Source organism: Lepidochelys kempii, chromosome 7 (assembly GCF_965140285.1).
Source record: "Lepidochelys kempii isolate rLepKem1 chromosome 7, rLepKem1.hap1, whole genome shotgun sequence".
Lineage (NCBI taxonomy): Eukaryota > Metazoa > Chordata > Testudines > Cheloniidae > Lepidochelys > Lepidochelys kempii.
This window is the reverse complement of record NC_136386.1, coordinates 104,390,786-104,416,324: the sequence shown is the minus strand read 5'-3', so window position 1 is coordinate 104,416,324 and position 25,539 is coordinate 104,390,786. Positions and strand designations below refer to the sequence as shown.

Below are 25,539 nucleotides of genomic sequence, written 5' to 3'. Positions count from 1 at the left end.
GAGAGAGAATCTTACTCAATGTGCTAGCAAACTATCCTTACTCAGCAGGTCTGCTCCCTGTGTATAATCCAAGTCAATTCTAGTCATCCTAATGACAAAAAAAGCTTTTACTCATTTTTATTCCTGATACCTCTGTAGAACCAAAAAAGCTATGGGAGCATGAGCTGTTATTCTATTTTGTTTTGTACATCATCAACAGAATTGTTAACTAAGAGCTAGTTCCTTCCAATAGGTGGAAAACTGAGCAGAACCATGACAAGTAACACGCTACAGAAGTAGTTGTAAAAAACAATAATACATCCTCTAATCTGCACCAAAAGGGAAACTAAGAAAACAGGCATTTCCATACAGATCACAACAATGGTCAGTATCAGATGATTCAAAGGAAGGAGTAAATCCTCCATACTGGACAATTATACAATAACATAGCTATGGGAAAATTTGTTTCTTAAATTCAGGCAGGTACTTAATTTGTCCTGAAGCATACTGAAATCCCTAATACCTTTTATCCTCGCTGGTGTAACTACATATGACATTCTGATTATTCACATTAACATCTAATCCTTATTTGAATGCTACTGGGTTCTTTGCTTCAGTATCATCAGCGAGTTCCACAAGCTAATTACATGCTGTGCCACACAGACATTGAGTTAGACTCTGTACTCAATAAACCAGTGCAGAGGGCAGAGCACAGAGGTAATGTGTTAATGGCAAACCTTTTGTTAAGCAGATGAGTTACTACATCTTGTACCTGCTGGCATTTTACCAGAGAGTGTGTGGTTTCATTCCTAGATAGAATGAATTGCAAAAATGAAGTCTGAATGTCACAAGTGGCCAGGTCTGAATCCACCATGGAAGGTTCGATCTTCTGGCCAGCAGCAGATATAAGTAGGTGTTTTTATGACAAGATGGCCATTTGGGAATCCAATGGCATTAAGAAGTTCAAAGTTATCCAAGGCTGTGCACTGACTTAATAGGAAGGCTGATGCCCTGGATAGCAGCGGATATACAAAGACACACTTTTTGCAGCACGTTCTTCCTAACAGCATAACCTCTGTGAGTTCAGCTTTAACTAGCTGCTTTTAATCCAGTCTCTAAATTTTAGCTAAACATCAGGAAAGCTGAGAGACTGTGTTGTTCACATTTGGCATGGAGAGATCTGACAAAAAGCTGTGTACTGCTAAGACTTCTGCCCCTGTTGTCTTCCCAGAACACCCAGCCTTGCAAGTCTTCATAGTTGAGGGCTTTGGAGGTGGAAGAACAGTTCCCAAACCAGCCCTCTCAATTTGGTGTTTGAGGAACAACATGATTCACTTCAGGGAGTTTCAGCTCACCCTACAGCTTCACCTACATTCTCTTGGTACAGGACAGGAGTGTTTGGAGATCAATGATATTGAATACTGCAGCGTGCTCCAGCTGAACGTATGTGGACTAACTACCCTCTTCCACAGCGAGGAAAATAAATCACACAACAGAGCAACCAATGATGTCTCTGTACCATGCCCTGACCTATGGTACTGGTAGTTGATGTTGGAAAATGCTTTTAGCTGGTTTCTTGATTAGTGTGCTTAGAAAAAGGACGTTAAATACTGGGTCATAGTTTTCAAGGTCACTAGCACTGAGCAATGGTTTCTTTAATGTTTGCCAGATTATTGCATGTTCTGAATTGGGTGGTAGATTTCCCTCATTAAAGAATGTACTGACAATCTCTGTTAATAGGGAGTCACATGTTTTCTGCTCTTTGCTATTCAAGAAACAGAGAGGTCAGAGTCATAAGTGGTGCCCTGATTGCCCTATCAGTCTTTCCATTGCTATTAATAGTGAATGGGCTAAATTCCTGGTGCTGTATCCAGGAAAAGGTAGCTGAAGGAGAAAAGCTCGTCACAAACACAGGCAGGAGAAGTCACAACTGCTCTGAGAGTCACAACACTAGACACTCAATAAGCAGGTCCACAGGCTCCTCATGATACACATATGTCAAAGAGCAAGAGGACCCAACATTGTGGGTGGTGGGATAACAAATACGGGGAGCAAAGACAGAAAGAAAAGAGGAAAAAAATAAAGGAAAGGACAACAGTTTTCAAGAGCTTGTCTCTTGGAACTTGCAGAATGGCAGTTTCCCCACCGTGCCTGTATGATACATGCAACAATGTGAGTATTGTACCCACTAGCGGGTGCTTTGGCTTGTGGATGGGTATCAGGATCTGTTAGCATCACAATGGTCACTCATGTGGTGTACCTGCTTATGGTATGTTGGCATATGGCATTCTGTGTCTGCTTGACTTCTTCTAGAGCCACCTACTTTTGTCAGTATGCTTTTCCTCATCTATATACAGCCTGCTGCACAGGAGTTAATGCCTCAACCAGCATTAACCTCCACGGGAATAATTTTTCTTAGTACAGTAACTCCCCACTTAATATACTTTTGCTTAACGTTGTTTCGATCCTACGTCCCTGCTCAATTACAGAACATGCTCCATTTAAAGTTTTGCAATGCTTCGCTACAATGTCGTTTGGCTGCCTGCTTTGTCCACAGCTGATAGCCCCCATATCAGCTCCCCTATGCCCCCCACACCGCCTCCCACCCGCAGGCAGACCCCGCAGATCAGTGCCTTCCCCCTCCTCCCTGCTTGCAGCGTTCAGGAGGGAGGGGGGAGTATCGAGGACTTGGCGCCCAGGCTCCCCCTCCCTCCCGAACGCCGCAAACCAGGTGATTGCGACGGGCAGGAAGCAGGGGAGCGAGGGGGCAGGCTGCGAGCAGAGTCCTCGCTCCTCCCCCCACCCTCCTGCCCCCTGAACATCGCAAGCCACCTGACTGCCGCGGGCAGGAGGAAGGAGCGAGGACGCAGCATGCACCCTCCCCCGTCCCTCCCCTGCCTCCGGCAATCAGCTGGCTTGCAGTGTTCAGGAGGCGGGGGGGGGGGGGGGGAGAGGGAGCCTGTGCGCCGTGTCCTCGCTCCTCCCCTCTCCCTCCTGAATGCCGCAAGCCAGCTGATTGCTGTGGGCAGGAGGCAGGGAAGGGAGTGGGGGAGGAGCAAGGACGCGGCATGCAGAGAAAGGGGGCTAGGGGGGGTAAGAAGAGGCGGGTTAAGGGTGGGGGTTTCAGGGAAGGGGTGGAGTGGGCGGCCCGAGGGTTGAGCCCCCTGCCCCTGGTGCTTAGAGAGTAGGGGAAGCTTCCGCTGCTGCTGCGCAATGTGCTTCTCCTAGCCTACAGCACCTTCAGCCTCCTTGCCTGCCTCACTGTCTCCAGTGCCAGTGGGCTGTGCCTGTGTGGGGTAAGGCGGGGGCACCTCCCAACTATAGTACTGTACAGCAAAAAAAAAATTTCCCTGGAACCTAACCCCCCCCCCCCCCCCATTTACATTCATTCTTATGGGGAAATTGGATTCGCTTAACATCCTTTCACTTAAAGTCGCATTTTTCAGGAACACAATTACAACGTTAAGTGAAAAGTTACTGTATAATCCCACTTATTGTTCCTGACTGTTTATACATATGTCTACTTTTCCCCTGGGAACCAAGATATGACTTAACTTCACCTCTTCTTGCTCTGATGACAGCCCACCACATAACCTGTACAACCACCTTCCAGAGATGTTCCATCCTATTTAGTTAATTAACTTCATTTCAGCACTGCAGTTTCTATGGAATTATCAGGTCCCAACTTCCAGCTGTAGAATTTTATTACTGTTGATGATGCATGGGCCAGAAGAATCCCAGCATTACTTCCAGATCCTGGGCTGAGGTTACAGAGCTGCCAGTTGGAAAAACTCATGCTTTTTTTTATAAACTGAACAAATCTCATCTTGAGTTGAGAGTAAACAATCAACATCTCAGTCATTTTTCAGACTAGTACTTCACTTAAAAATAACTTTCCTGGTCAAACCACAATACTTTGGGGCACTTTATATCCTGAGGGATAATTTTTCAGGGGATGGGGGAATGCTAATAGCCTTTAGAAGTGGGTTTCCCATGTCATCATTACCTTTCTTGATATGGAATAAAAATTCACTACATGTTTACAAGATACATCAGAGGTCAGATTCAAGGATGGCAGAATACTCAAGCATGATCCAAAATAAAAACACTTTCACTGCAGAAGAATGTAGTTAACAGTAAATTTAAAATTATTAGCTTTCAAATTAACATCTCTAATGAGATAGATGGGACAGTTATACTTCTCAGTGCTACTGTTTGTGTCTATCTGCAGATTCAGGAAGACAAGACAGCATTGGCTCACATTCATGGAGACTATAAACTTTAAAAAAAATACAAGAGCTGCACACGAACTTAAATTCTGCTTTAACTGCTACAGCCTATGGATAAGTGTTAGTACAGTGAATGCCATATACTGACTCAGTCTAAACCAGCTGGGACATTCTACCAAAGCATTTAATCAAAAATGTGAAAAGGAACACAAAACTACTCATAACTAAACTTACTGAAGATTGCTCAACTTCATGCCCTATTGTACCCCTGTGAAATAACAATATCAGCTTTTAAAACATACTTGGTACTCTGTTTCCACCTCAAGAGAAAAATTATCACTGTTTTGTTTTTAATTAAAGGGATACCATCAACTTAAAACACAACACTTCTGCCTGAAAATATTTTAACTACTATTTTCACAAGTAATGCTAATGGTAGTATAACCAAGATGAAAGGGGGGAACGTCTCTATTTTGTGCATTTGACAGCCCTTTGTGTATCAATTTCACTATTTCCAATATACAGTATGTCAATTCTCTCTGTTGTTATTGTGGGTCTTGCACACAGCAATAGAGCAGAGGAAAGCATTTTAAAATATAAGAAAATATCATAGTAAATCTACGAACACTGGCAGGGGAATTTAGGAGCTGGTACAGAACCGGAAATTATTTATAACAGTTTTTGAAACTGATTATATTTAAATTTACAGTTCCCTTTAAAGTACTCAGAGAAACAGAAGACATTCACAAGAAGTTGTAATCTAAACCAGTGGTTCTCAACCAGGGGTCCAGGGCCCACTGGGGGGCTGGGAGCAGCATTCAGGGGGTCTGCGAAGCAGGATTGGCATTACACTTGCTTGGGCCCATGGCAGAAAGTCGAAGCCCCACCACCTGGGGCTGAAGCCTGGAGCTCCAAGCCCTGCCACCTAGGGCTGAAGCCGAAGCCTGAGCAACTTAGCTTCACGGGGCCTCAGGCAATTGCCCTCCTTGCTACCCCATAATGCTGGCCTTGGCTTTTATATGCAGAAAAACAGTTGTTATGGCACAGACGCACCGTGGAATTTTTATAGCATATTGTGGGGGCCTCAGAAAGAAAAAGGTGGAGAATCCCTGATCTAAACAACTCTGGCAAAAGAATAGCTCCTCTTCCATCCAGTAAAACAAAACTTCACTCTAGTTTGCTAGAGCTGGTATTTTTAAAAGTCCCTAAAGGAGTTAGGTGCCCAAACACCATTGAAATTTAGTGAGACTTGGGTGCCTAACTCCCTTAGGCTGCATGGCAAACCTGCTGCTATCACACACTACCAGTTTTCATTTGCTGATGTTCCCTAACCAAGTGAATTTCAATCAGTACAACTACATCAATTAAAGTAAAAGACTGTATGCACAACAACCAATGTGCTCTTGATGGGAAAACACTCTATGGCAGTTTTAATTTAAGTTTTGTTTTGCTTTTTATAATGTCAGCATCAGCTGAAACTAGCAAATATTCTCTCATTTGCAGTAAATGTATATACTCTGTTCTTAGCCTTGATTCTGTAATTTTACAAAATACCAACCAATTCAACAAGTAAAACACCATTTCCAGTTCCAATGTCAAGCACTGAGCTGTCCAGAGGGATCTTTTGTTTTTCCATCCATCTGATTAAACGAATCATGCTTTCTTCTCCAAACCTATCAGAAACAGAGGCTTGAGTAATCAACATATCCAGAACACATGAAAGGCACAGCAGCAACTGTACTTCATCTCTCCCCCTATCTGGCATTCGTAAAGCACCTGTCACTATAGCATCTAGGCAACAACCTATATAGATCATATTCCAAGTCTGATTTGTTTAAGTTTTAAGTAAACCAAATGGCTTAAAACCCACTGGGATTAGCAGTACTTGAAACTAAGGCCCTCTTTATGGCCACATAAAATAAAGACTGCATTGGAAGCTTCCCTAGGCTGCCTATTTAATTCTTAGCCTCTGATGATAATAATGGATGTCCTTGGTGATATGAGTACGTGCCTAGTAGTAAAACAGACTGCAACCACCAACTCATGGCACACACAACTAATTTTCAGGGGGTAACTAACAATTTTCAGTCACAACAGATTTGGGCCAAATAGGAATTGGTGACTCCAAGGTAAAAAGCTCCGTATCATATGACTAATACTTTGAACTACCCAGTGACCCAATGAGTTTTTTATTTTGCTTTTACTACATATATTTTCAAAAGCATAAAAATATGCATATGTCCATTGATAGTTATTCTCTTTATTTACCAAATTTCCCCAGCATCTTCACTCTCCTGAAAAATCTGTAATTCACTTTCATATGCAGCGTCCCAGCTAAAGAGGAAGAGAGGACAGAATATGAAATTAACACAGGAATGACTTAGATGAACGATCAGGAAGAAAGGGCACAGGTGGAGATTGTATTCACATATCATACACCCCATGTCCAACCCATAAGCTGTTGAATTTCCCAAATTAGACATGTGCATCAAAACAAAGGGCTGGATCTCCAGCTCCGGTTGAGTAGTGTATAGCACAACCCAGGAGGGGTATGGGGGTGGGAGGCAACAGTGTGGTTTTGCATTCCCCTGACCCTGGGGTTGTTCTGCACATTGAGTTAGTCCTCCAGAGTAGGTCAGACTGTTATAACCTCCACTAGCTGCCAACAGCCCCAACAGATTGTTGTAGGAGCTAGGAATTGCTGGGAGCCCCAGTCACATCTCTTTATCCCAAACCACACTTCCTATACAGGCAACCAATATTTAAGAGGTGGCATGGGAATAGCTTTGGTGACTATATGCCAAGGCTAACTCAGGGAAGATTCTCCAGTGGTTGGATCCCATTGGATGGAACAGTGTAAAGTTGCCAAAGTACATCAAAAATCTCCATCTTGCAAGGACAGCACATGTTCCAATAAGCATTTTAATGCCAAGTTAGATCAATAAGGTTATAATGGTGTTTGTCATACTCATATGCTCTAATGTTCCTTTTCTGGAGCCTTGCAGCATCCATAAAGGTGTGAAGCTCCTTACAAACTCTGAGAACATTGAGCAAAAATAAAAGAAATCACTGCCAATCTGATCCTTACAAAACCTGAGAACCAAATGAATGGCATATTAAGTGATTTTATGATCCATATTAGAACTCATTACGTTCGCCATGGTATAGCTCAGTCAAAGGTTTATTTGTATATTATACAAACTGATGTGGAACATTTTGTCCACAATACAAATAACTCTGGATGATCAGAGTGAACTGAAAAGGTGCAGGTTGATAGATATGAACTGCATTGAGGGGAAAAAATTAGATTTTTCTGACTGCTCTTGAGATTGAGCTTAAAGCCTGAAACATTATAGCTCATGTTTAAATTTTGGATTTTAAAATGGAACTGCTTTTGAGTTGTAGGATTATAAAAAGCTTTCAGAACCACCACCTTCTAAAGTTTTCATTTTTATACCAGTTACCATGATGTATTTTTCACAGAGTCCAAAAAACTTCTTTTAAACAACTTTTTTTTTCCCTGTAGCAGGTGATGAAGAATAATTAGAAAATTGTACAATGTACTAAGGATTCATTCCTCAGGTTCAAGAGAAAATACTAGGCCTAGAACACATTGCTACATACTTAAGGTCACATGCTCTCCTCCTAAACTCTACAATCAAATTAAAAAAGGAAAAAAGATTGAAACAAGGAGAGATGCAACTAACTTTGCTGAGATCTAGTGCCTGGGGAAAATATCATTAATTAATGAGAAATTACAAAAAGCTGATAATTTTTACTTCACAATTGTCTACATGGGGAAATTGCCCAGAATAGCTATTGAGGAGTAAACTATTCTGCTTTGAAATAAATCACACTCTGATTATTCTGGAATAGAGTGTCCACAGGGGGAGCTATTCTGGAATAGCTAGAGCAGTCAATTTCTCTGTGTAGACAAGCCTAGAGGGTATCAGCAGGGAGGTTTGATTTCCAGCTCAGGAAGGAATACATTATATATGCTAGCTCTGCTGCAGCTCACACGCTATAAATGGCAGCGTGAAACAGGGATGCTGGAACAATTTTCCTAGTGGGGGTGCTGAGAGCCAAAGAACCAAACTGTAAACATTGTATATAACGGAAACCACTTCAAGCCGGGGTTGCGCCAGCACCTGTGGTGTGATCAAAGGTATGGGCAGCACCCAAGTACAACCCTTCCTGATCCCAGGGGACATGCACCCAGCCACCACCTGCCTCGCCGAAGCCACATCGCTATTTTAATGCCCTAAGGCAACTTGCCAGCCTGCCGGCCCGGGCTGGGGATGACACCTCGCAGCCGCAGCGAAGACTTCACCAGGCCTCAGCAGCCGCAGAGCCCAAGGCAGCCTAGGGGAGGCAGGAACCAAGGTCCCAATGAATGCCAATGGGCTTTGGGACTAGGGTTGCCAACCGCTTGCCCTGGAGTCTCCAGGAATTAAAGAGGAGTCTTTAATTAAAGATTACGTCAAGGTGATGAAACCTCCCAGGAACAGGGCCAGCCCAAACTAGCAACCCGCCTTGGGAGCCGAACACCCGCCGCCCCTCTGAAAAGCCTGCCCGCGGGGGAGCGACACCCAGCCGCCAGGGCCGGGCACCGGGGCGGGGCCCCGCCTGCAGCCCCCCGGCCTCCCCAGGCCGGTGGAGATACCCCTGCGCCCGCCAGGGGCGAGGCGCGGCTGCGGTCTCCAAGGTGCTGGGCAGGCCCCGGGCCCGGCACCGCCCCGCCCGGGACTCACTGCTCTTTGGTGCCCAGGGCCGACGGGCCGAAGGCGGGCCCCAGCCCCGGGGCGTCACGTGGCCGCTCCCCGGCGACACTCATCCTCCCGGCGGCCGAGAAGCCGGAAGTGCCCGCGCACCATAGAGTGCGGGTGGGTTTGAGCGCGCCAGGCGGCAAACCCCTCTAGGCTGCTGGAGGACTTTTCCTCTGCCGTGGGCTGCTGGAGGGATGCCGAGGGGAGTGAGGGTCCTGGAAGCTGTGCTCGGGGCTGCTCCTGGTATGGCCCGGCTCAGTTGCGCTTGAGTTGAGCCCTCTTGGGGGGGGGGGGTGCACAGACCTGGGTCATCTCAGCAAGGGGTCCCTGTCGCACACACACCCACCGGGCGGCGTTTTACAAAAGCAGCGGGTTCTTGCAACGTTTTGCACACACGTGTGGCTCACGCTGTGGGTCTCGCTGACCCCAGGGGGTCGCTGGACATGGATCTCAGCTCGGGCTCTCCAGACCAGTAGGTGCCAAGCGCACCTGTGCAGCAAGACCAGGGAAGAAGGGGCTCAGACCGGCTTCGCAGAGGGAATATTGCCCATGCGGCGTGCATGTGAGAGAATGACTGTCTGGTGGGACTTTTCTGTCTAGGGGGACTATGACAGCAGAGAGCCAGCGCTGATTAATCAGCGAGCATTGCTTAACTAGAGGGAAGAAGAAAGACAAGGGAATCCTTATTTCTTGAACAATGGCATTGAGTGGGGTTAAGGACAAGGGGGCTCTGGGTACACAGCCCCCTACCATGGCATGCTCATAACATTTTTAGATTCTTATAAGTTTTTTTGCTGCACAACTATGGGACTATGGCAGGGGTGGGCAAACTTTTTGGCCCGAGGGCTGCATCTGGGTGGGGAAATTGCATGCAGGGCACAAACAGCCCCCTCTCCCAGTGCCCTTCTTTGGGTGCATTGAGCATGCCCAGTAACCTTCGCTGTTGTCACTGCCCTCTCTCTGCCCTTACGTCTCCTTACGATTTGCTGCCTCCCCTTTGGAGGGGTTTAAAAGGATTAAGGGGGGCAGATCGCAGCGGGGGTGGGGGGTGTCAGGATCTGAGCAGGGGGCAGAAACTTACTGGCAGGGGGGATCAAGCTACTGTAGGTAGCGGCAGAAGAGGAGCTGAAGGGGGAAAATCGGGGGTGGTAGCCGGGGTTAAGCCCGGGGGAGGGGGAAGACTCTGCCAGACCCTGTGGGGGGACAAAACCCCCGTTTAGGGAGGGGGAGAGAGCCACCTGCTGTGCTCGCAAATCTAGGGCGGGGTCGGGGCAGAGGCTTTTTCGTCCTCCTCATAGGATGCTGTATGTCAGCCCCGGAGCAGAGGGTGGGTTCTTAATGGCCCAGGCCTCCCAATTCCTAGACTGTCAGTGCTCAGACACCGCAGCTCCTCTCTATCTGCAGGCCCACATTACTGCTACAGCCAGGAGACTGAATGTTGTGAAATATTGTACAGACATGCCCTCCCTCAAACTCTGCATCTCACATTTTGAATATGTAAGAGTCTTCTATCAGTTTCTATGTCTATATGAAATCACTGCAGCGCCTTTCTCTTTATATAACGTGCTGAGTTGCTAACTCCCAGAGCCCGCATGTTTGTACCCCTCCTGTGACCTGGGGCAGGGGATTGGGGTAGAGCCTGCACCCCTCACTCAAACTCCCCATAGCCTGCAACCCTCCTGTACCCCAACTCCATCCCAGAGCCTGCACCCCAAAAAGGGCCAGATTAACCAATGCTAAACATATTTGTGGGGCCCCATGGGGGCAATGGGGACATGGAGCAGGGGGGCAGAGTTCTCAGAGTGAGGGGCTGGCCAGGGGCAATGGGAGATGGGTCATGGCATGGCAGGGACAGCCCTGCTCCACCCAGCCCAGTACAAGGGCTCTGTTTACAAACTGGGAGCTGCCAGATGCACACTGCCCAGCCCAGCCCTGCGCTGCCATCATGCTTCTTTCCCTTGGGGACGGGCCCATGCTGCACCATGCTACCCCCCTGCCCAGCACCCCTCTGACTCCCTACGCCCAGTGCCACACCACCCAGAGACCCCCCACAAACCCCCATGCCCAGTGCCCTCCCACAGACCACTATGCCCAGCACAGCCCCCCCATCCAGAACTCCCCCACAGCTCCTCTCACTGCCCAGTGCCCCACTACCCGAACACCCCCCACAACCCTCCCACAACTGCACAGCACCCTGCGCGCACACACACACAGATCCCCTCACGGCCCAGTGCCCCCCACCACCACAACTGCAGAGTGTCCCGCACAGACCCCCCACACTTCCCAGCCCCCCAACACACACAGATCTCCCCACCCTCCACTGCCCAGCACCACCCCCCAGACCCACTGGAGACCTACTCTCCCACACCCTGACACCTGGCCACAATAGCCAGCCCTGATGGGAGGTGACTGTGTCTGCCAGGCTGAGCCAGCAGCGCAGCCAGAGCTGGTCCTGGGGCAGGATAACTCCGGCCCCTTGGGAGTGGTGCAATCAGCCAGGCTGGAGCAGGAGCAGAGCCTACCCCGTCCAGGCTCCCTCAGGACCCACATGCCTGGCAGGATCCACCCAGCTGAGACCCCCGGCACTGTCCCCTGTGACTGGCTGAGACTGGTCCAGCCTCTGCACCAGTCCCAGGTGGCTCTTCCCCAGGGGAGGCAGGTGGGTCGCCACAGGTCCCAGGCAGCGGAGACAGCTCAGAGCTGGAGCAGTGCTGGGGAGCGGGGCAGATCCCTGGGACGTGACTCCCAAGATCCCACCCAGCCCACCCACACCCATTGGCCCCGTGGCCAGCAGCCCTGCCGAGCCACATAGTGGCCCCCAGCTGCTGGGTGATGAGCCCCCTACAGGCGAGTGGAACCTGCTGGATGAGAGCTGCTCACATAGCAGGGCCTGTGTGCTGGACTGCCCCAGGGGAGGGGCCAGACCCAGCTATGCGGATAAGTTAGAGGGGTCTGTAATGGGCCCTTTCCCAGCGTGGGCCTGGTGCCACAGCGCCATGGGCACCATTGTAAACCCAGTACTGACCCCAAGCCCCCTCCCACAGCAAAACTCCCTTGGACCTTTTCTGGACGCCAACAAAAAATATAAAAACCTGCTGCCCCAGTGATACTTTACTGCTACAGGAGACTTGATGCAGTGAAATAATTTCCCTACATTCCATCAAACTCTGCGTCACACATTTTGAGTATTTAAAAGAGTCTCTTATCACTATTTGTCTACCTGAAGTCTCATAACAGTTCACAAATTTTAGGATTGCTTTTTGCTGCATTTATCTTGCCTGTGAATCTAGCCCATACAATCCCATGTTCACATGTCATTGCTTATGTGTAGAAGCTGATTCACAGATATTCAGTAAGTGTATTGTATGGGGTCATCTTACATCCTTCCCAAGGGCAAAAATCTTCAACAATGAAGGCTTGGGCTCAAGAGCAGCGGCTGCAGAACTTTTGGATGTGCAAGTCCACATTTCTGCATCTGTGAGCAAAACTCACCAAAATAAAAGCTGCACTTACAATGGAGAATAAAAAATAATTGCACTGTGGGGATCTGCAACACCAGATTCTTATTGGTCAATCAGGAGTCTCTCTCCTAAACCAAGGTGGAATGGATTTCCTTAATGTAAGAGGTCACAAAATATTGTTAAAGATCATTTCATGCTCAATGCCCTGTGAAGACCTCTGCAGTCACAGATAATACCTGTCTTCTTGGGGAACTAGGGCACAGTAGCCAGTCTGTCTGACTCATGAAAGGACACCCACCCCGCCTGCTTGAACCAAAACTGATCAGAGAAAAAAAGCAGGGAACAACGGCATCATGGGAGTTCTCTGCTCCAGATGTTAATGAACCTATGCTGCACACACACAGCTCAGCAGTTAGACCAATTCTAGTAGTTAAACCTTGATTGATATCCAAAATACTGAAGCAGCCCAATTTCATTGTCAGCCCCCTGAAGGAACACCAGCCATAGTTAGAAGTGATCAGCTCCTATTGTCTAGCCTAAACAAATTCCTTGAGTCATCAGTGTACCCATAAACAAATCTAGTGTCCTCCCCTGAACCATTGTATTTTCTCTACAAAACCATCTACTTACACTCCAGTAAGTTTTCTGATGTCTGCATAGACCCAAATTCTGCCTCATTTGCACTGGGGTTTCATCTACTCCTGACTGATCCAAGACTCTGAGCTATCACCATTGCCTGGGAAGCCTCACGAGTTCAAGCTTCTGGAGTGGGTGAGATCCCTCATTTTCCCTCTCTGTTTCCTTTTCTACCTCAGGTATTAACCTTTAATAATGCAACTTATTTTGTTTAGGTTCTCCTTGAGTAGTTATCACTATTAGTCCATAAATAACTTTACTTTTGTGTTTGAATCTTCCACATTTACTCAGCAGCAATGCTTCTTTTACCTCAGCTACAGATCCCTGTAGCGCCCAAAAGTACTCTGGGGTTTGCTCATCAAGTGGGTTACTACCAGTACAATTGTGATGTAATAGTGGGGATAGGGACATGCTAAATCTGGGACAAATAAGGATGTCAGCTTGAAAGTGCTGTTTGACTCATTCCATTGGGCACACAAGCAGTACATTGATAGAATTACACAACCACCCTCCCTTCAGAAGAGTAACCCTAATAAATGAGTGTACCCCAAAGTAACGGGCAAAGCTGGTCACAAATTGTTGAACAAACGCAGGCAGCACGTGGACCCTAATCACATGTTAATTGTTGAGTAATTGCTGTGGAGTAGGGAAATTGAGGCACAGACCTGAGCAAGCTTTCTTTTTCTTTTTCAGACCAAGCTCCTTTAGCATGGTCTCTCTCTCATAGAATATTTGTTAACCTTCTGTTAAGAATCTTGCTTAGAATGCCTGTAGAACTGTGCAATAAGGAGTTAAGAGTTGTGCCTTAAAAATAAAGGTTTTACAGCAATACTGTTAGTAGTGAAAGAAGGGTGCTTTACAAGAGCTTTATACATAAGCAGTACATTAGTAGGGGGAAAAAACGATCAGGGGAAAAAAACCCAGACAAGTAACCCCAATAAATGAGCATACCCCAATTAATGGGCAAATCTGGTAAAAGTACACAAATACTAAGGGTCTTCCTGGCTAACTGCATGAATAATCAAGAATCTTTACAATAACTGTATAGTAATTTCTTAAATGGTTTGCATGCCTGTAATCATGGTGATTTATTTATTGCTCCCCATTTCTCTATTGTTTATCTGTGTGGTCTCTGTCTGGTTTTTTGATTTTCTTTGGCTGATGTATAAGTAATTTTGCTGGGTGTATACCAATTAAGGTGGTGGGATATAATTTGTTAGATAATCAAGTAACATTACGTTAGGATTGATTCGTTAAATTACAGTAAAATTATTGATTAAAGGCATAGCTGAGAATGAGGTGATACTGATATGTGTATGTTATTGGGTTTTCTTTATTTCAGATTGTTCAGAATTTCAGAAAACTATTTTCTCCCAAAAAGTTGCACGAAGCAAAAAATTACCTCTACAACACACATAAATAAGTAGAACGTTCCCTTCAGTGGGGTGTGGAGGGATAGCTCAGTGGTTTGAGCATTGGCCTGCCAAACCCAGGGTTGTTTGTTCATCCCTTAAGGGGTCCATTTAGGGATCAGTTAAAAAAACAAACAAACCTGTCAGGGACAATACTTGATTCTGCTAGTGAAGGCAGGGGACTGGACTCAATGACCTTTCAAGGTCCCTTCCTGCTCTATGAGATAGGTATATCTCCATATATTATATTAATTATTCATTTGTTTTCAGAACCCATTATCTTCAAGCAACTCTGCTTGTGTTTGCTTTTTTTATTGACATTTTTGTGCTGTTACATTTACTGTCCTGAGTCACTATGTCTATACATGGTTACAATCTTGTAGGTGATATCCTTATCTCTGATAACATTCAATCTGCACTGATTTAATATAGCCATAATTTGCAAGCCACAAATATTTCAAAATTATGCACATGTCTGCAATTTATTTATGTCTGTCTTGTGACTGGCCTATGAATGATGCATTGTTGATTTAGGTTTACCCTGCTTATAGGTCTGCAGTGTACATCTCATACCTTCTAAATCAACTTTGAGTCTTATATGGATTGATATGTGATGTTTGCTCTTAAGTAACTGTTTTCTCTTGTAAACAATTCTGAGGGAAATCTTCTGAGGAAAAAATTGCAAATGTTTTGGCATACCTAAGGAGTGAAACATATCCTGAAGGAATGAATAAAGCAGGCAGACTGAACCTGCATCGATTTGCTGTCAACTTTTCTTTGGAAGGCAAGGAATACTTTTTTAAAGATAATACTGACACATTACACTGGAAACTTCAGCCTGTAAATGATGGTCCTGATGTCCCAACACTGGGATTATTTGGAGTGTTAATCTTACCTTCAAAGGGACCGGAACTGGGATCTCTAGTTTTATTAAAATTTTCCAGAAAATCTCCTTTGCTATCTATGCCGGTGGTGCAACAAACACAGTGTGCAGTTATGTGAGAAATTAGTATAAATTTTACAAAAAAACCCTAATGACTTGCTTCATTTCTTAAGTATGTTATCCAGTTTGCTGCAAGCACCAACAGCAATCGCTATATGTTCAATGAGCAATAATTTCTAACTATACACTGAAATTCCCCCCTTGTACTCAAGGCATTATGAACCATACTGTGTATAGATGTCTTTGGTAGTCATATGCCTTATAATTAATTAATGGCTTTGCAAATAACCGGTCATAGCTTAAGTGCAACACGTTGCCCCCACCCCAGCCCTGGCAGAAGCCGTGGGGCAGCAGGGGAAGCCCCTATGCCTGACCCCATCTCCAGCAGAAGTGCCTGGTGGGGAAGGAGAATCCACAGCACCCTGCTTCTGGTCCCCTAAAGAACCACAGCATCCAAACCCCTGCTGCAGCCCTGGGCCTGGAGGAGCTCTCTCTCCCTGGTACAGCCCTGGGGCTGTGACACAGGGATAGAGCTTCTCCAGTCCTGGGGCTGTGTGGGAGAGTGGGGTGGGTGGGAAATGAACAAAGGAGTTGTGGGGGAGGCAAAATGGTGGGGAGCCTAGGTGGAATATGGCTGAGATCCTGGGGAAGAGGAAGAAAGGGATAGGGCCATAGATGGTGCAACCGGCAGACAGGGTGGGTAGGGGCCCAACTATTGCTCTGGCTCAGGGCCCCGAGAAACCTTAATCATCCTCCGTGCTCCATCTTCTATGATCAACAGAGGGGACATTGTTCCATTCTGCAAAAAGGAAGAAAGGTTGTTGTTGTGCACACCATGAAAGAAGCCCTGCAACTCTTTGAAAGGTATCATGACAGTCTATTGGGTGGACATCTAGGAATATTCAAAACGAGGAATATGCTGACATCAAAATACTATTGGCCAGGGATGACAAAAGACATTGCCAATTGGGTATGTAAAGTAATGAAACTAAATCCTGAAGAATGCTATTTACAATTAAAATAGAAGTTCAAAATGTATAAAAGAAATATAAAAATATATTTGGTGTGCAAATGCAAACTCTGTTCCCTTGCAATACTATTTCCATAATGAAATGTTAATATAATCATATTGTTCCATCAAAAACAGGTTGCACGATGTCTGACTTGCCTGAAAGAGGGAAAGGAATTAAATTTGGATACCACCTTGAAAAGCATAAAGGTGAATTTTGGAATCAGACACATTATTGTTTATCATTATCCATTGTTATTTCTGCGATACAAGGAGGCTTTGATTTTCAAACGAGTCCAATGCATACAAGTGGCACAGCACAGTGCAGCAATTACCTCTAATGCGCCTTTGCACTGGCTGGGGATATTTCTTCAGCTTTACTCTTGTATTGTTTTCCATAACCCATTCCTGTCCTTGTTTTTGTTTGTTTGTTTTTTCTTTCTTTCTTTTTCTTCTGTATTTAAAAGTGGGCCTTACATTCTCTGCTTGTGACATATGGGTTTATTGAGAACATTTAGTAAGAAACACGTGTGGTATGACTGTAACTGGTACCCTTGTATGTAGGTCACTCGGATCTAGGAATAGGTGGGAATGGATTTAATAGGACCATTACCAGTAACAAAGGATGGATACCAGTATATACTGACAGCCATAGATTATCTTTCAAGATGGGTGGAAGCCTTTCCACTTAGAAGTAAGTCAGCATCTGAGGTGGCAAAGGGCATGTACAAAATGATTGTTAGATGTGGATGCCCACAGCGGATACTGACATATCTTGGTCCGGAATTCAATAATAAGGTAATGACTGTTTTTTTCTGGTTATTTGTACTACGTAGTCAAACTCACTGTCAGGTCACCCATTGATCTCAAACAATCACCATACTTTTTTTTTATAAACTGCTGTTGGTCACCATCAGTGTTGCTATAAAATTATTTTTCGGTGTCTTCATATCTAACAAAGAAACGCACAACTACTTGTTTCCAAAACAAACATTAAAAGGTGGGCTATTCCTGTTGCTAGTTACACATAAAAGTAGTGGCAAATATGCAAAGGAACATTCCTTAACACAAGTCTATATGTAAGTTTATGGTGTAACTTATTTTCTTTCAGTTTAACCTGTATATTTGTGAAAGATTGAGAACAGAACGTAGCTTCACCAGCCCGTACCACCCACAAACGAATGGCTTGGCTGTAGTTTGCCCATGCCTGGACTATGGGGTGTTGCAGTCGTGAGGTGAAATGTGGAACTGTGTGAGAGCAGTGCTGGAGGGAGAGGATTAGGGGTGGAGTAGTGGGGGGGTATAGGTGGAGAAGGTTTTGGGGCTGCAGTGGGGGGAGAGGGATTAAGATGAGGAGGATAAATGGTAGAGGAAGGGAAAGGCATTGGTAGTAGGGTGGCCAGGTGGCCGGTTTTTGACCAGAAAGTTCAGTCAAAATGGGGTCTTGACGATGTCCGGTCAGATCTACTGACTGGACACCCAAAGTCCAGTTACTTCGGACGGGGGAGGCGGGGAGGTGCCAAGTCATTACCCACGCCAGCCCCTACTCAGCCAGGGCCACCTCCTATCTGCATCGGGCAGCTGCAGCTCCCACTCATGCTCTGCAGGCAAGTCCCTCCCAACCCTTGCAGGGAGACGGGGAGAGGGGAAAAGCAGTGAGTGACAGAGGGATGGGGAAAGAGGAGCAAATGGGGGCGTGGCCTCGGGGGGAAGGGGCAGGGCAGGAGCGGGGCATTGGAGGAAGAGGCAGGGCAGGGGTGAGGCCTGGGTGGAAGGGGCAGGGTGGGGGCAGGTCTTCAGGGGGAAGGGCAGGTTCCGGCACTCCTGCTGGAGTGTCCGTTTTTTAAGGTCGGGGTCAGGAGTACTAGGGGAAGTGGAAGGGTGGGGAGGACATTGGGATTGGGGATTTGGGGTTGGTTGGCAAGAGGATGGGATCTGTCACCCCTATGGTATTCCCTCCCTCCCTCTAAGCATGCAGGATTTCAGGCTGTATAAGCCCCTCTCCCTGCACACTCTAGGGGGGGAGGTCCTGAGCCCCTCTCCTTGCTCTCCATGTATGATCTTGGGGAGGGGGGTGCTTCTCTGGGAGAAGTCTGAGCTCCTCTCCCTGTCTTCCTTGTGGGAGCCAGGAATCAGGGTCTGGGAATGGGAGGGCTGGCCTTTTGGGGCTGGTCTGAGCTGGGAGTATGGGGACAGCAGTGAGGTGGATTGGTGGAACAGTGCAGGGAATAATTAAGTGGAAAGGAGGGTGTCAGAGATATGCTGAGAGAGAGATAGGGAGAGCCTTCAGCTCTGTCCTTCACAAAACTCCTACATCCATCAGCCTATCTAGGATAGGTGCTTATAGCTCCCATCAGTGTAGTCATAGGTGCCCACTCCGTGGGTGCTCCGGGACTGGAGCACCCATGGGGAAAAATTAGTGGGTGCTCTGCACCCACTGGCAGCCAAACTCCCCTCACCCCACCTCCTTCCGCCCCCCCAAGCACGCTGCGTCCCCACTCCTACGCCTACCTCCCAGCGCTTCCCCCTGGCCGTTGCCAAACAGCTGTTTGGCGGCATGCTGGGAGAGAGGGGGAGGAGCCATAAAGTGGCATGCTCAAGGGAGCAGGCGGGGTCAGGGCGGGGATTTGGGAAAGGAGTTGGAATAGGGGCAGGGAGGAAGCGGAGTTGGGGCGGGGACTTTGGAGAAGGGGTGGGCAGGGGCGGGGCCACGTTGAAGGGGTGGAGTGATGGCAGGGCTGGGACAGAGTTGGGGTCCAGCACCCAGGGGAAAGCGGCGAAGTCGGCACCTATGAGTGTAGTGTCTGAGCACTTCTCAATCTTTAATGTATTTACCCTCACAACACCCCCATGAGTTAGACAGAATAAGGTCACACAAGAAGTCTATCATGGAATGGGATACTGAACTCAGGTCCCCCAGGTCCTAACCACTGGACCATCCTTCCTTTCATGCCCCCTGATATCTGCCCCTGCACTCTTCAAATATGTCCTCACTGAACTCCAAGCTAGTCCTGCATCCTCTCACCAGCTCCTAAACACGTGGGTCCCAAGATAAGATTTGAGTCTCCGTGGGACTGTTGGGAGGGAGAACCAGGCAGTGCTGGAGAGGCAAAGAGATGATGCAGAGGCAGTAAAGACTACTAATTAGCAAAGATTGGGTAGCTAGACATGGGACAGACCAATCAACAGATCCCAATACACTCTGAACTTTGGATATGTCTACCCCATCTCTGTAACTGGCTGTCTGGAACCATTCAGCTTAGAAGCAGCTGTGTACAGAGGATGAAGGAAAATACAACGGGCTCTATTCTATGCAGATCAGGCTTCTGGGAAGTTACCAATATGACCCTCACTCAGATGTGCAAATTTTGGACAGCCCCATATCTGTCCGTGGGGGGAATAACGTCAGAGGCAAGAAAGCCCTCATGTTGTGTTTGCATACAGAACATTTTAGCAATACTGGAAGCTTCTTTATAGGTAACGGGCTTGATCTGGCAAAGTGTTGAGCCTATTTTGAGGTATTTAGCATTGTACAGGATTGGACCCTATGTTATTCACATAAAAAAACACACCAGTCCCATGGAATATGCTTCTTTTTTCCAGACCTAGGTTTTCAGGCCATTAAAGAGCTTTAAAATAGTTATATTTTAAGCTTCATAAAGTCAGTAGGCCTGGCAGTAATACTACACCACTAATATTTTAGCAGATTAGAGGACTAAATTTAAGAGATCCAATCCTGCAACCCTTAACTGCACAAACAGGATCAGGTCATAGCTATTTTAATACTGTACTTCAATAAACCAAATTCATCCTTAGTGTAACTCCAATTTTATGTCCTATTCTTTTGTCCATCTGTCTCTTAAACTGTGATTGTTTTGTTTTAGAGACACAATTCTCCTGTTTTTCCATCATCATATACAAATGCCAGCATGTGATTTAAACAGATTAAAAGTAAATAGTCTTGCTTTCAATGGATAATGTGACTCCAAATGACCAGATTTTGAACCCTGGACCACCTGACCCACATGAATGATCTAAAACGATCACAATCAGAAGGATTTCTGCTATTTCCTTTGGATCACTAGTGTGTGAAGGGACAGGAAGTATAAACACATTTCTTAGACTCAACAATGAATACAGTGCATAACCTACAGTGAATGGGGCTTGAAACTTAGTCAAAAATATAATTGCTGTTTTATGGCAAATGAAAATGTAAGTGCCTTAAATTAGAAAAGAAATAGAATCTAATCTGTCTGTACATTTACCATCTAGGAGTCCATAATAAAAATAATAATTTTCTATATTATTTTTATTCTGCACCTATTATATATTCCCTTTAATAATGACCTGGAGTTAACATTGTTGTATAGTGTGTTGGGCTTATCACACACAGCATTATCAGCTTTTAAAAGGAACTTTTCATCACATTTTAAATAATATTTTCCTTGCTGTTGTTTATCTGTTCCATGCTTTAAAGGGATTATAATAATCTGTTTCCTTGCTCTATGTTTTTTCTTTCATTATTCATTCACACATTGGTTCAGTTTTGAAAGGCTTCTCCTAAGATCTCCCAGTATTGAGCATTTGAAATCTATGTATTGAATAAAAAGGTATTGATTCTTGTATTAAAAATAACAATTTTATAAAGATCAAGTGTACAAATAAATAAATACTATAAATACTTATATTTCCTAAAGCAGTGGTTCCCAAACTTGTTCCGCCGCTTGTTCAGGGAAATCCCTTGGCGGGCCGGGCTAATTTGTTTATCTGCCATGTCCGCAGGTTCGGCCGATCATGGCTCCCAGTGGCCGTGGTTTGCTGTTCCAGGCCAATGGGAGCTGCTGGAAGCGGCGCGGGCTGAGGGACATACTGGATGCCGCTTCCAGCAGGTCCCATTGGCCTGGAGCAGCGAACCACGGCCACTGGGAGCCACGATCGGCTGAACCTGCGGACGTGGCTGGTAAACAAACCGGCCCGGCCCGCCAGGGGCTTTCCCTGCACAAGCGGCGAACAAGTCTGGGAACCACTGCCCTAAAGGAAGAAGTGTACACAATGAAATATATGACAGGACTTGCACACTTTCCAAAAAACAAGCAATTAGGAATCTGAAAATGGGTGCAACTAGCTGGACATTGCATCAAAGTGATAAACCCTGAAACTGCCAGATTGTCTGCTCTGGAGGACCCACACAGACCCCCAATCTGATCATCACAGGGATTCCCCCACATGGAATGGTTTGCAAGATGAAGGCCACAGCCTTTTTGTTTTCTAACACAAGGAATTACATGGTTTTGGGAATCAGATTCTAGAGGTCCATTAAATGTACAAACATACAGCGATACACTATTTAAGTAGAGAAATCAAGCACAAAAATGTCCGGAGAGTGAAAAGTTATGCCTACAACAGCCTTCACTCAGTCTTTTTGCACAGCTCTTGAACTGTTTTGACACTATCAAGCTCCATTCTGCAAACACTATCAAGGGTGCTGCTTACTATCTTGTGTCGTTTCAAGGGTGTCAATAAGTGTTTACTGTTTTGAGAAGCTCATTGGTTTCCATGGACAATTCATGGTCGTCTGACCGACATTTGGTAGTTTGCAGGATTGGTCATATAAATGTTACAGTACAACCTCAGAGTTACGAACACCTCAGGAATGGAGGTTGTACGCAACTCTGAAATGTTTGTAACTCTGAACAAAATGTTATGTTTGTTCTTCCAAAAGTTTACAGCTGAACATTGACTTAATACAACTTTGAAACTTTACTATGCCAATTAAAAATGTTGCTTTCCACTTAGCTATTTTTAGTAGTTTTTGTTGAACACACTACTGTACTGTATTTGCTCTTTTTTTTTTTTTCTTTTTTTTTGTCTCTGCTGCTGCCTTATTGTGTACTTCGGGTTCCAAATTGGGTGTATGTGGTTGACTGGTCAGTTTGTAACTCTGGTGTTCTAACTCTGAGCTTCTACTGTACTATATTAGGCCTCGATTCTGCAAGATTGGAGCCTGAAAGTGTACTTTTTACAGCAAAAATAGGAATGAGGAACGAGGCTGTAGGAATCCTAGAACTAATTTAGCTTTGGCATATGAATGCACAACTCTCTCTGAATTTGGCCTCTTCATTTTTGTTGCTGTTGTTATACTAACTCGGGCCCCAGTCCTGCAAGCTGATCCAGGCAGACTGTGCACAAGCAGAACTCCATTGACTTCACTTGGGTGATACACATGCATAAGGGTCTGCTCACATGGATTAATTTGGAGTTTCCAGGCTTTAATCTTAATGTTACATTAAGTATCCTTAATTTAATTCCCTTTGGTTAAAAAAAAAGAGTGAAAGAAGTATGCATGAAAAAGAAAAAATAGTATTTGCATGTGAAACCGCCTCTACTGGGGTACATATTGTGATTTTGACTTCTCATTTACAAGTTTTGTTGAATTTTGTATGAGACTGTATATGAAATCACATCTCCCTGCATGGACATGTTACTGGACTGTGCCATTAAAATCACACTGTCACCTGTACATTATTTTGTGGAGAACCTGTCACAGGAAATAGCTGTTGCCACCAGAGGGGCAGATTTTGCTGTTTGTGTAACTCCATTAACTTCAGTGGGGTTGGCCTGAGGTGTAACTGGAAACAGAATTTGTTTCCTTAGACTATTGTTCATCCATACCTCCAAAACCTTCAGTACTACGTATTCATGAAAACATACGGTAAATAGAAACCTTTGTAATTTTAAAATTACTACATCAGTTTTATTATTAATGATTATTAAATATTTTTAATTACAGTAGTGGCCAGGGGACTTGATGTGGACCCCCACTGTACTGGGTGCTGTGCAAATGTAAGCAGAGTCAGGATGAGCTCTACCCTGACATCTGGTGGTGAGTCCTGGTGGGTTATGGAAAAGAACTTCAGGGGCTGATCTCATTTGCATAGGCACACCCACCGTGCCTAGATGGTCACTTTGGCTGCTGTAGGAGCTCCAGTTTCTCTGTTATTGGGGCAGGAAGAATAAACTGTTATTATCCTGATTATGTGAATCAAGGACAGTGGAACTGTACTTGGCCTTTTGTTATGATGGAGGGACTCACCATCAACTAAGCAGCACTCGCTAGGCAAGGGTCATGGGTTCCAAAAGCCAGTGAATTGAGAGATGTTGGGGATAGGTCTGCTGATGAAGGCCTTACATGTCAGTTGCACCTTTTTCCTCTTTATGGTGGAATATCAGAGCTAGTTTTGATTCTACTATGAGTCTAGTTACAAGTTACTGAGCTAAATTCACTTTGGGCCAATGGTATACTAGCAGTGAGGCTTCCCTACTACATGCTGAAATCACTAAAGAGCTAAAATTACTAGGAGCTGAAATTACTGAGTGTTGTGTTAAGTAGTGGGGGGGCCTGAAGATATATTGTGGAGCAGTTAGTCGGATGGCGGGAGCGGTTGGCGGAGCAGTTTGTGGGATGGTGGGAGCCGCTCGCGGGACAGCTAGCAGAGCGGAGTGGAGTGGCTGGCAGAGCAATTTGTGGGGCAGCTGGTGGAGCGGAGTGGAGCCCCACGGAGAGGTTGGGTAGTAGGCTTCGGACCACGTAAGGTGCCCCTTAACCCCCCGCATTTCCACCCAGGTTGGGAGTTAAAACTCTGCAGATAAACTTTCAAACTCTGGGGCGGCACTGATCAGGGACAGAGACTTTTGGGTTGTTGGACTTTTGGGTTGCTGGACTCAAGAACCAAAGGGAAAGGATGTGGCCCAATTTTCTTGGGGTGGGTTTTGGTTCATGGGTTGGTTATGAATCCTGTTGGTGGTGTTTCCCCAACATAATGCCACATTGTTTCTCTCTGTTATTAAAAGGCTTTTGCTATGCTCAGCCTCTGTGCTTGTGAGAGAGGAAGTATTGCCTCTTAGAGGCACTCAGTGGGGGTGGTGTATATTTGTCCCAGGTCACTGGGTGGGGGCTCAAGCTGGTTTTGCATTGTTTTATTGGAATGGAACCCCTAGATACTGAACCCGGCCCTTGTTGCTGCCAACTCTGATGGGCAGAAGGGTTACACAAACATAAAATGGCACAGTCCCTACCCTGTTGAGGTTTAGTCACCTGTGATATTTAAGTCTGAGGCCCAGAGACAGCATGGGTAGAGGGGCCTAAATGTCCATGGGTTATCTGATGACAATCTAATGACACCATAGTCAGGTCAGGGCACATGAAGTGGGTCTGTCCCTGTGCTCTGTACAGCACCATGTACACTGATGCTGCCAGGGCAATGCCTGGTGACCTGGGCTCATGTCTATACAGTGTTGTGTGCACAGATGCTACTAGGACAAATGGTGCTGACGCTGCTAGGGCAATGCCTAGTGACCTTCCCTTGGTCCGTACAGCACTGTGTGCTCTGATGCTGCTTAGGCTGCTAGGGCATTGCCTGGTGCCGTTCCCATTCTCCGTACAGCACTGTGCATGCCCTCATTGCTAGCGTATTGCCTGGCGACCTGTCCCCGTGCTCCGTACAGCGCCGTGCACGCTCACATTGCTAGCGTATTGCCTGGCGCCCTGTACCCATGCTCTGTACAGCGCTGTGCGCGCTCACATTGCTAGGGCATTGCTTTGTGACCTGTCCCCGTGCTCCGTACGGCACTGCGTGCACTGACACTGCTAGAGCACTGCCCGGCGACCTATTCCTGTGCTCCGTACAGCGCCGTGCACGCCCTCACTGCTAGGGCATGGCGTGATGATACCCTGCCGTACAGTGACAATCGTTACTAGTAGTAAAAACAACGAGGAGTCCTTGTGGCACCTTAGAGACTAACACATTTATCTGGGCATAAGCTTTCGTGGGCTGGAACCCACTTCATCAGATGCATGGAGTGGAAAATAGAGCAGCAGCTATAAATATACAGCACCTGAAAAGATGGGGCTTCCTTACCGAGTGGGGGTGCGGGAGGTCGGTGCTAACGAGACAATTCAATGGACAGCAGGGTACCAAGGGAGGAACAATCCCTTTTGTCATAATGATGGGGGTGGCCCACCTCAAACCGTTGACAAGAAGGCGCGAGTAACAGCAGAGGGGAAATTAGTTTTTGTAACGACCAGGCGCGCATAGTGAGAGGTA

The 25,539-nt window shown here is 46.1% G+C and overlaps 1 protein-coding gene across 3 annotated transcripts in view; it reads right to left on the bottom strand.

The window, feature by feature from the left end:
* Positions 1 to 9,084, bottom strand: part of EEF1AKMT2 (EEF1A lysine methyltransferase 2) — a 48,317-nt gene extending 39,233 nt beyond the window's left edge. For 2 of the 3 annotated variants that reach the window (XR_012160055.2, XM_073354117.1), the window contains exons 1-3: positions 8,960 to 9,084; positions 6,477 to 6,542; positions 5,767 to 5,881 (exon numbers count right to left, since the gene is read on the bottom strand). Coding sequence is in view for 2 of the 3 variants with exons in the window: in XM_073354117.1 (XP_073210218.1) it covers positions 5,767 to 5,881; positions 6,477 to 6,542; positions 8,960 to 9,042 (264 nt within the window). In the remaining variant the exon portion in view is untranslated. The remainder of the gene's footprint in view (positions 1 to 5,766; positions 5,882 to 6,476; positions 6,543 to 8,959) is intronic. The other variant, XM_073354116.2, reaches the window with a different exon arrangement.
* Between the last annotated feature and the right edge of the window lie 16,455 nt (positions 9,085 to 25,539).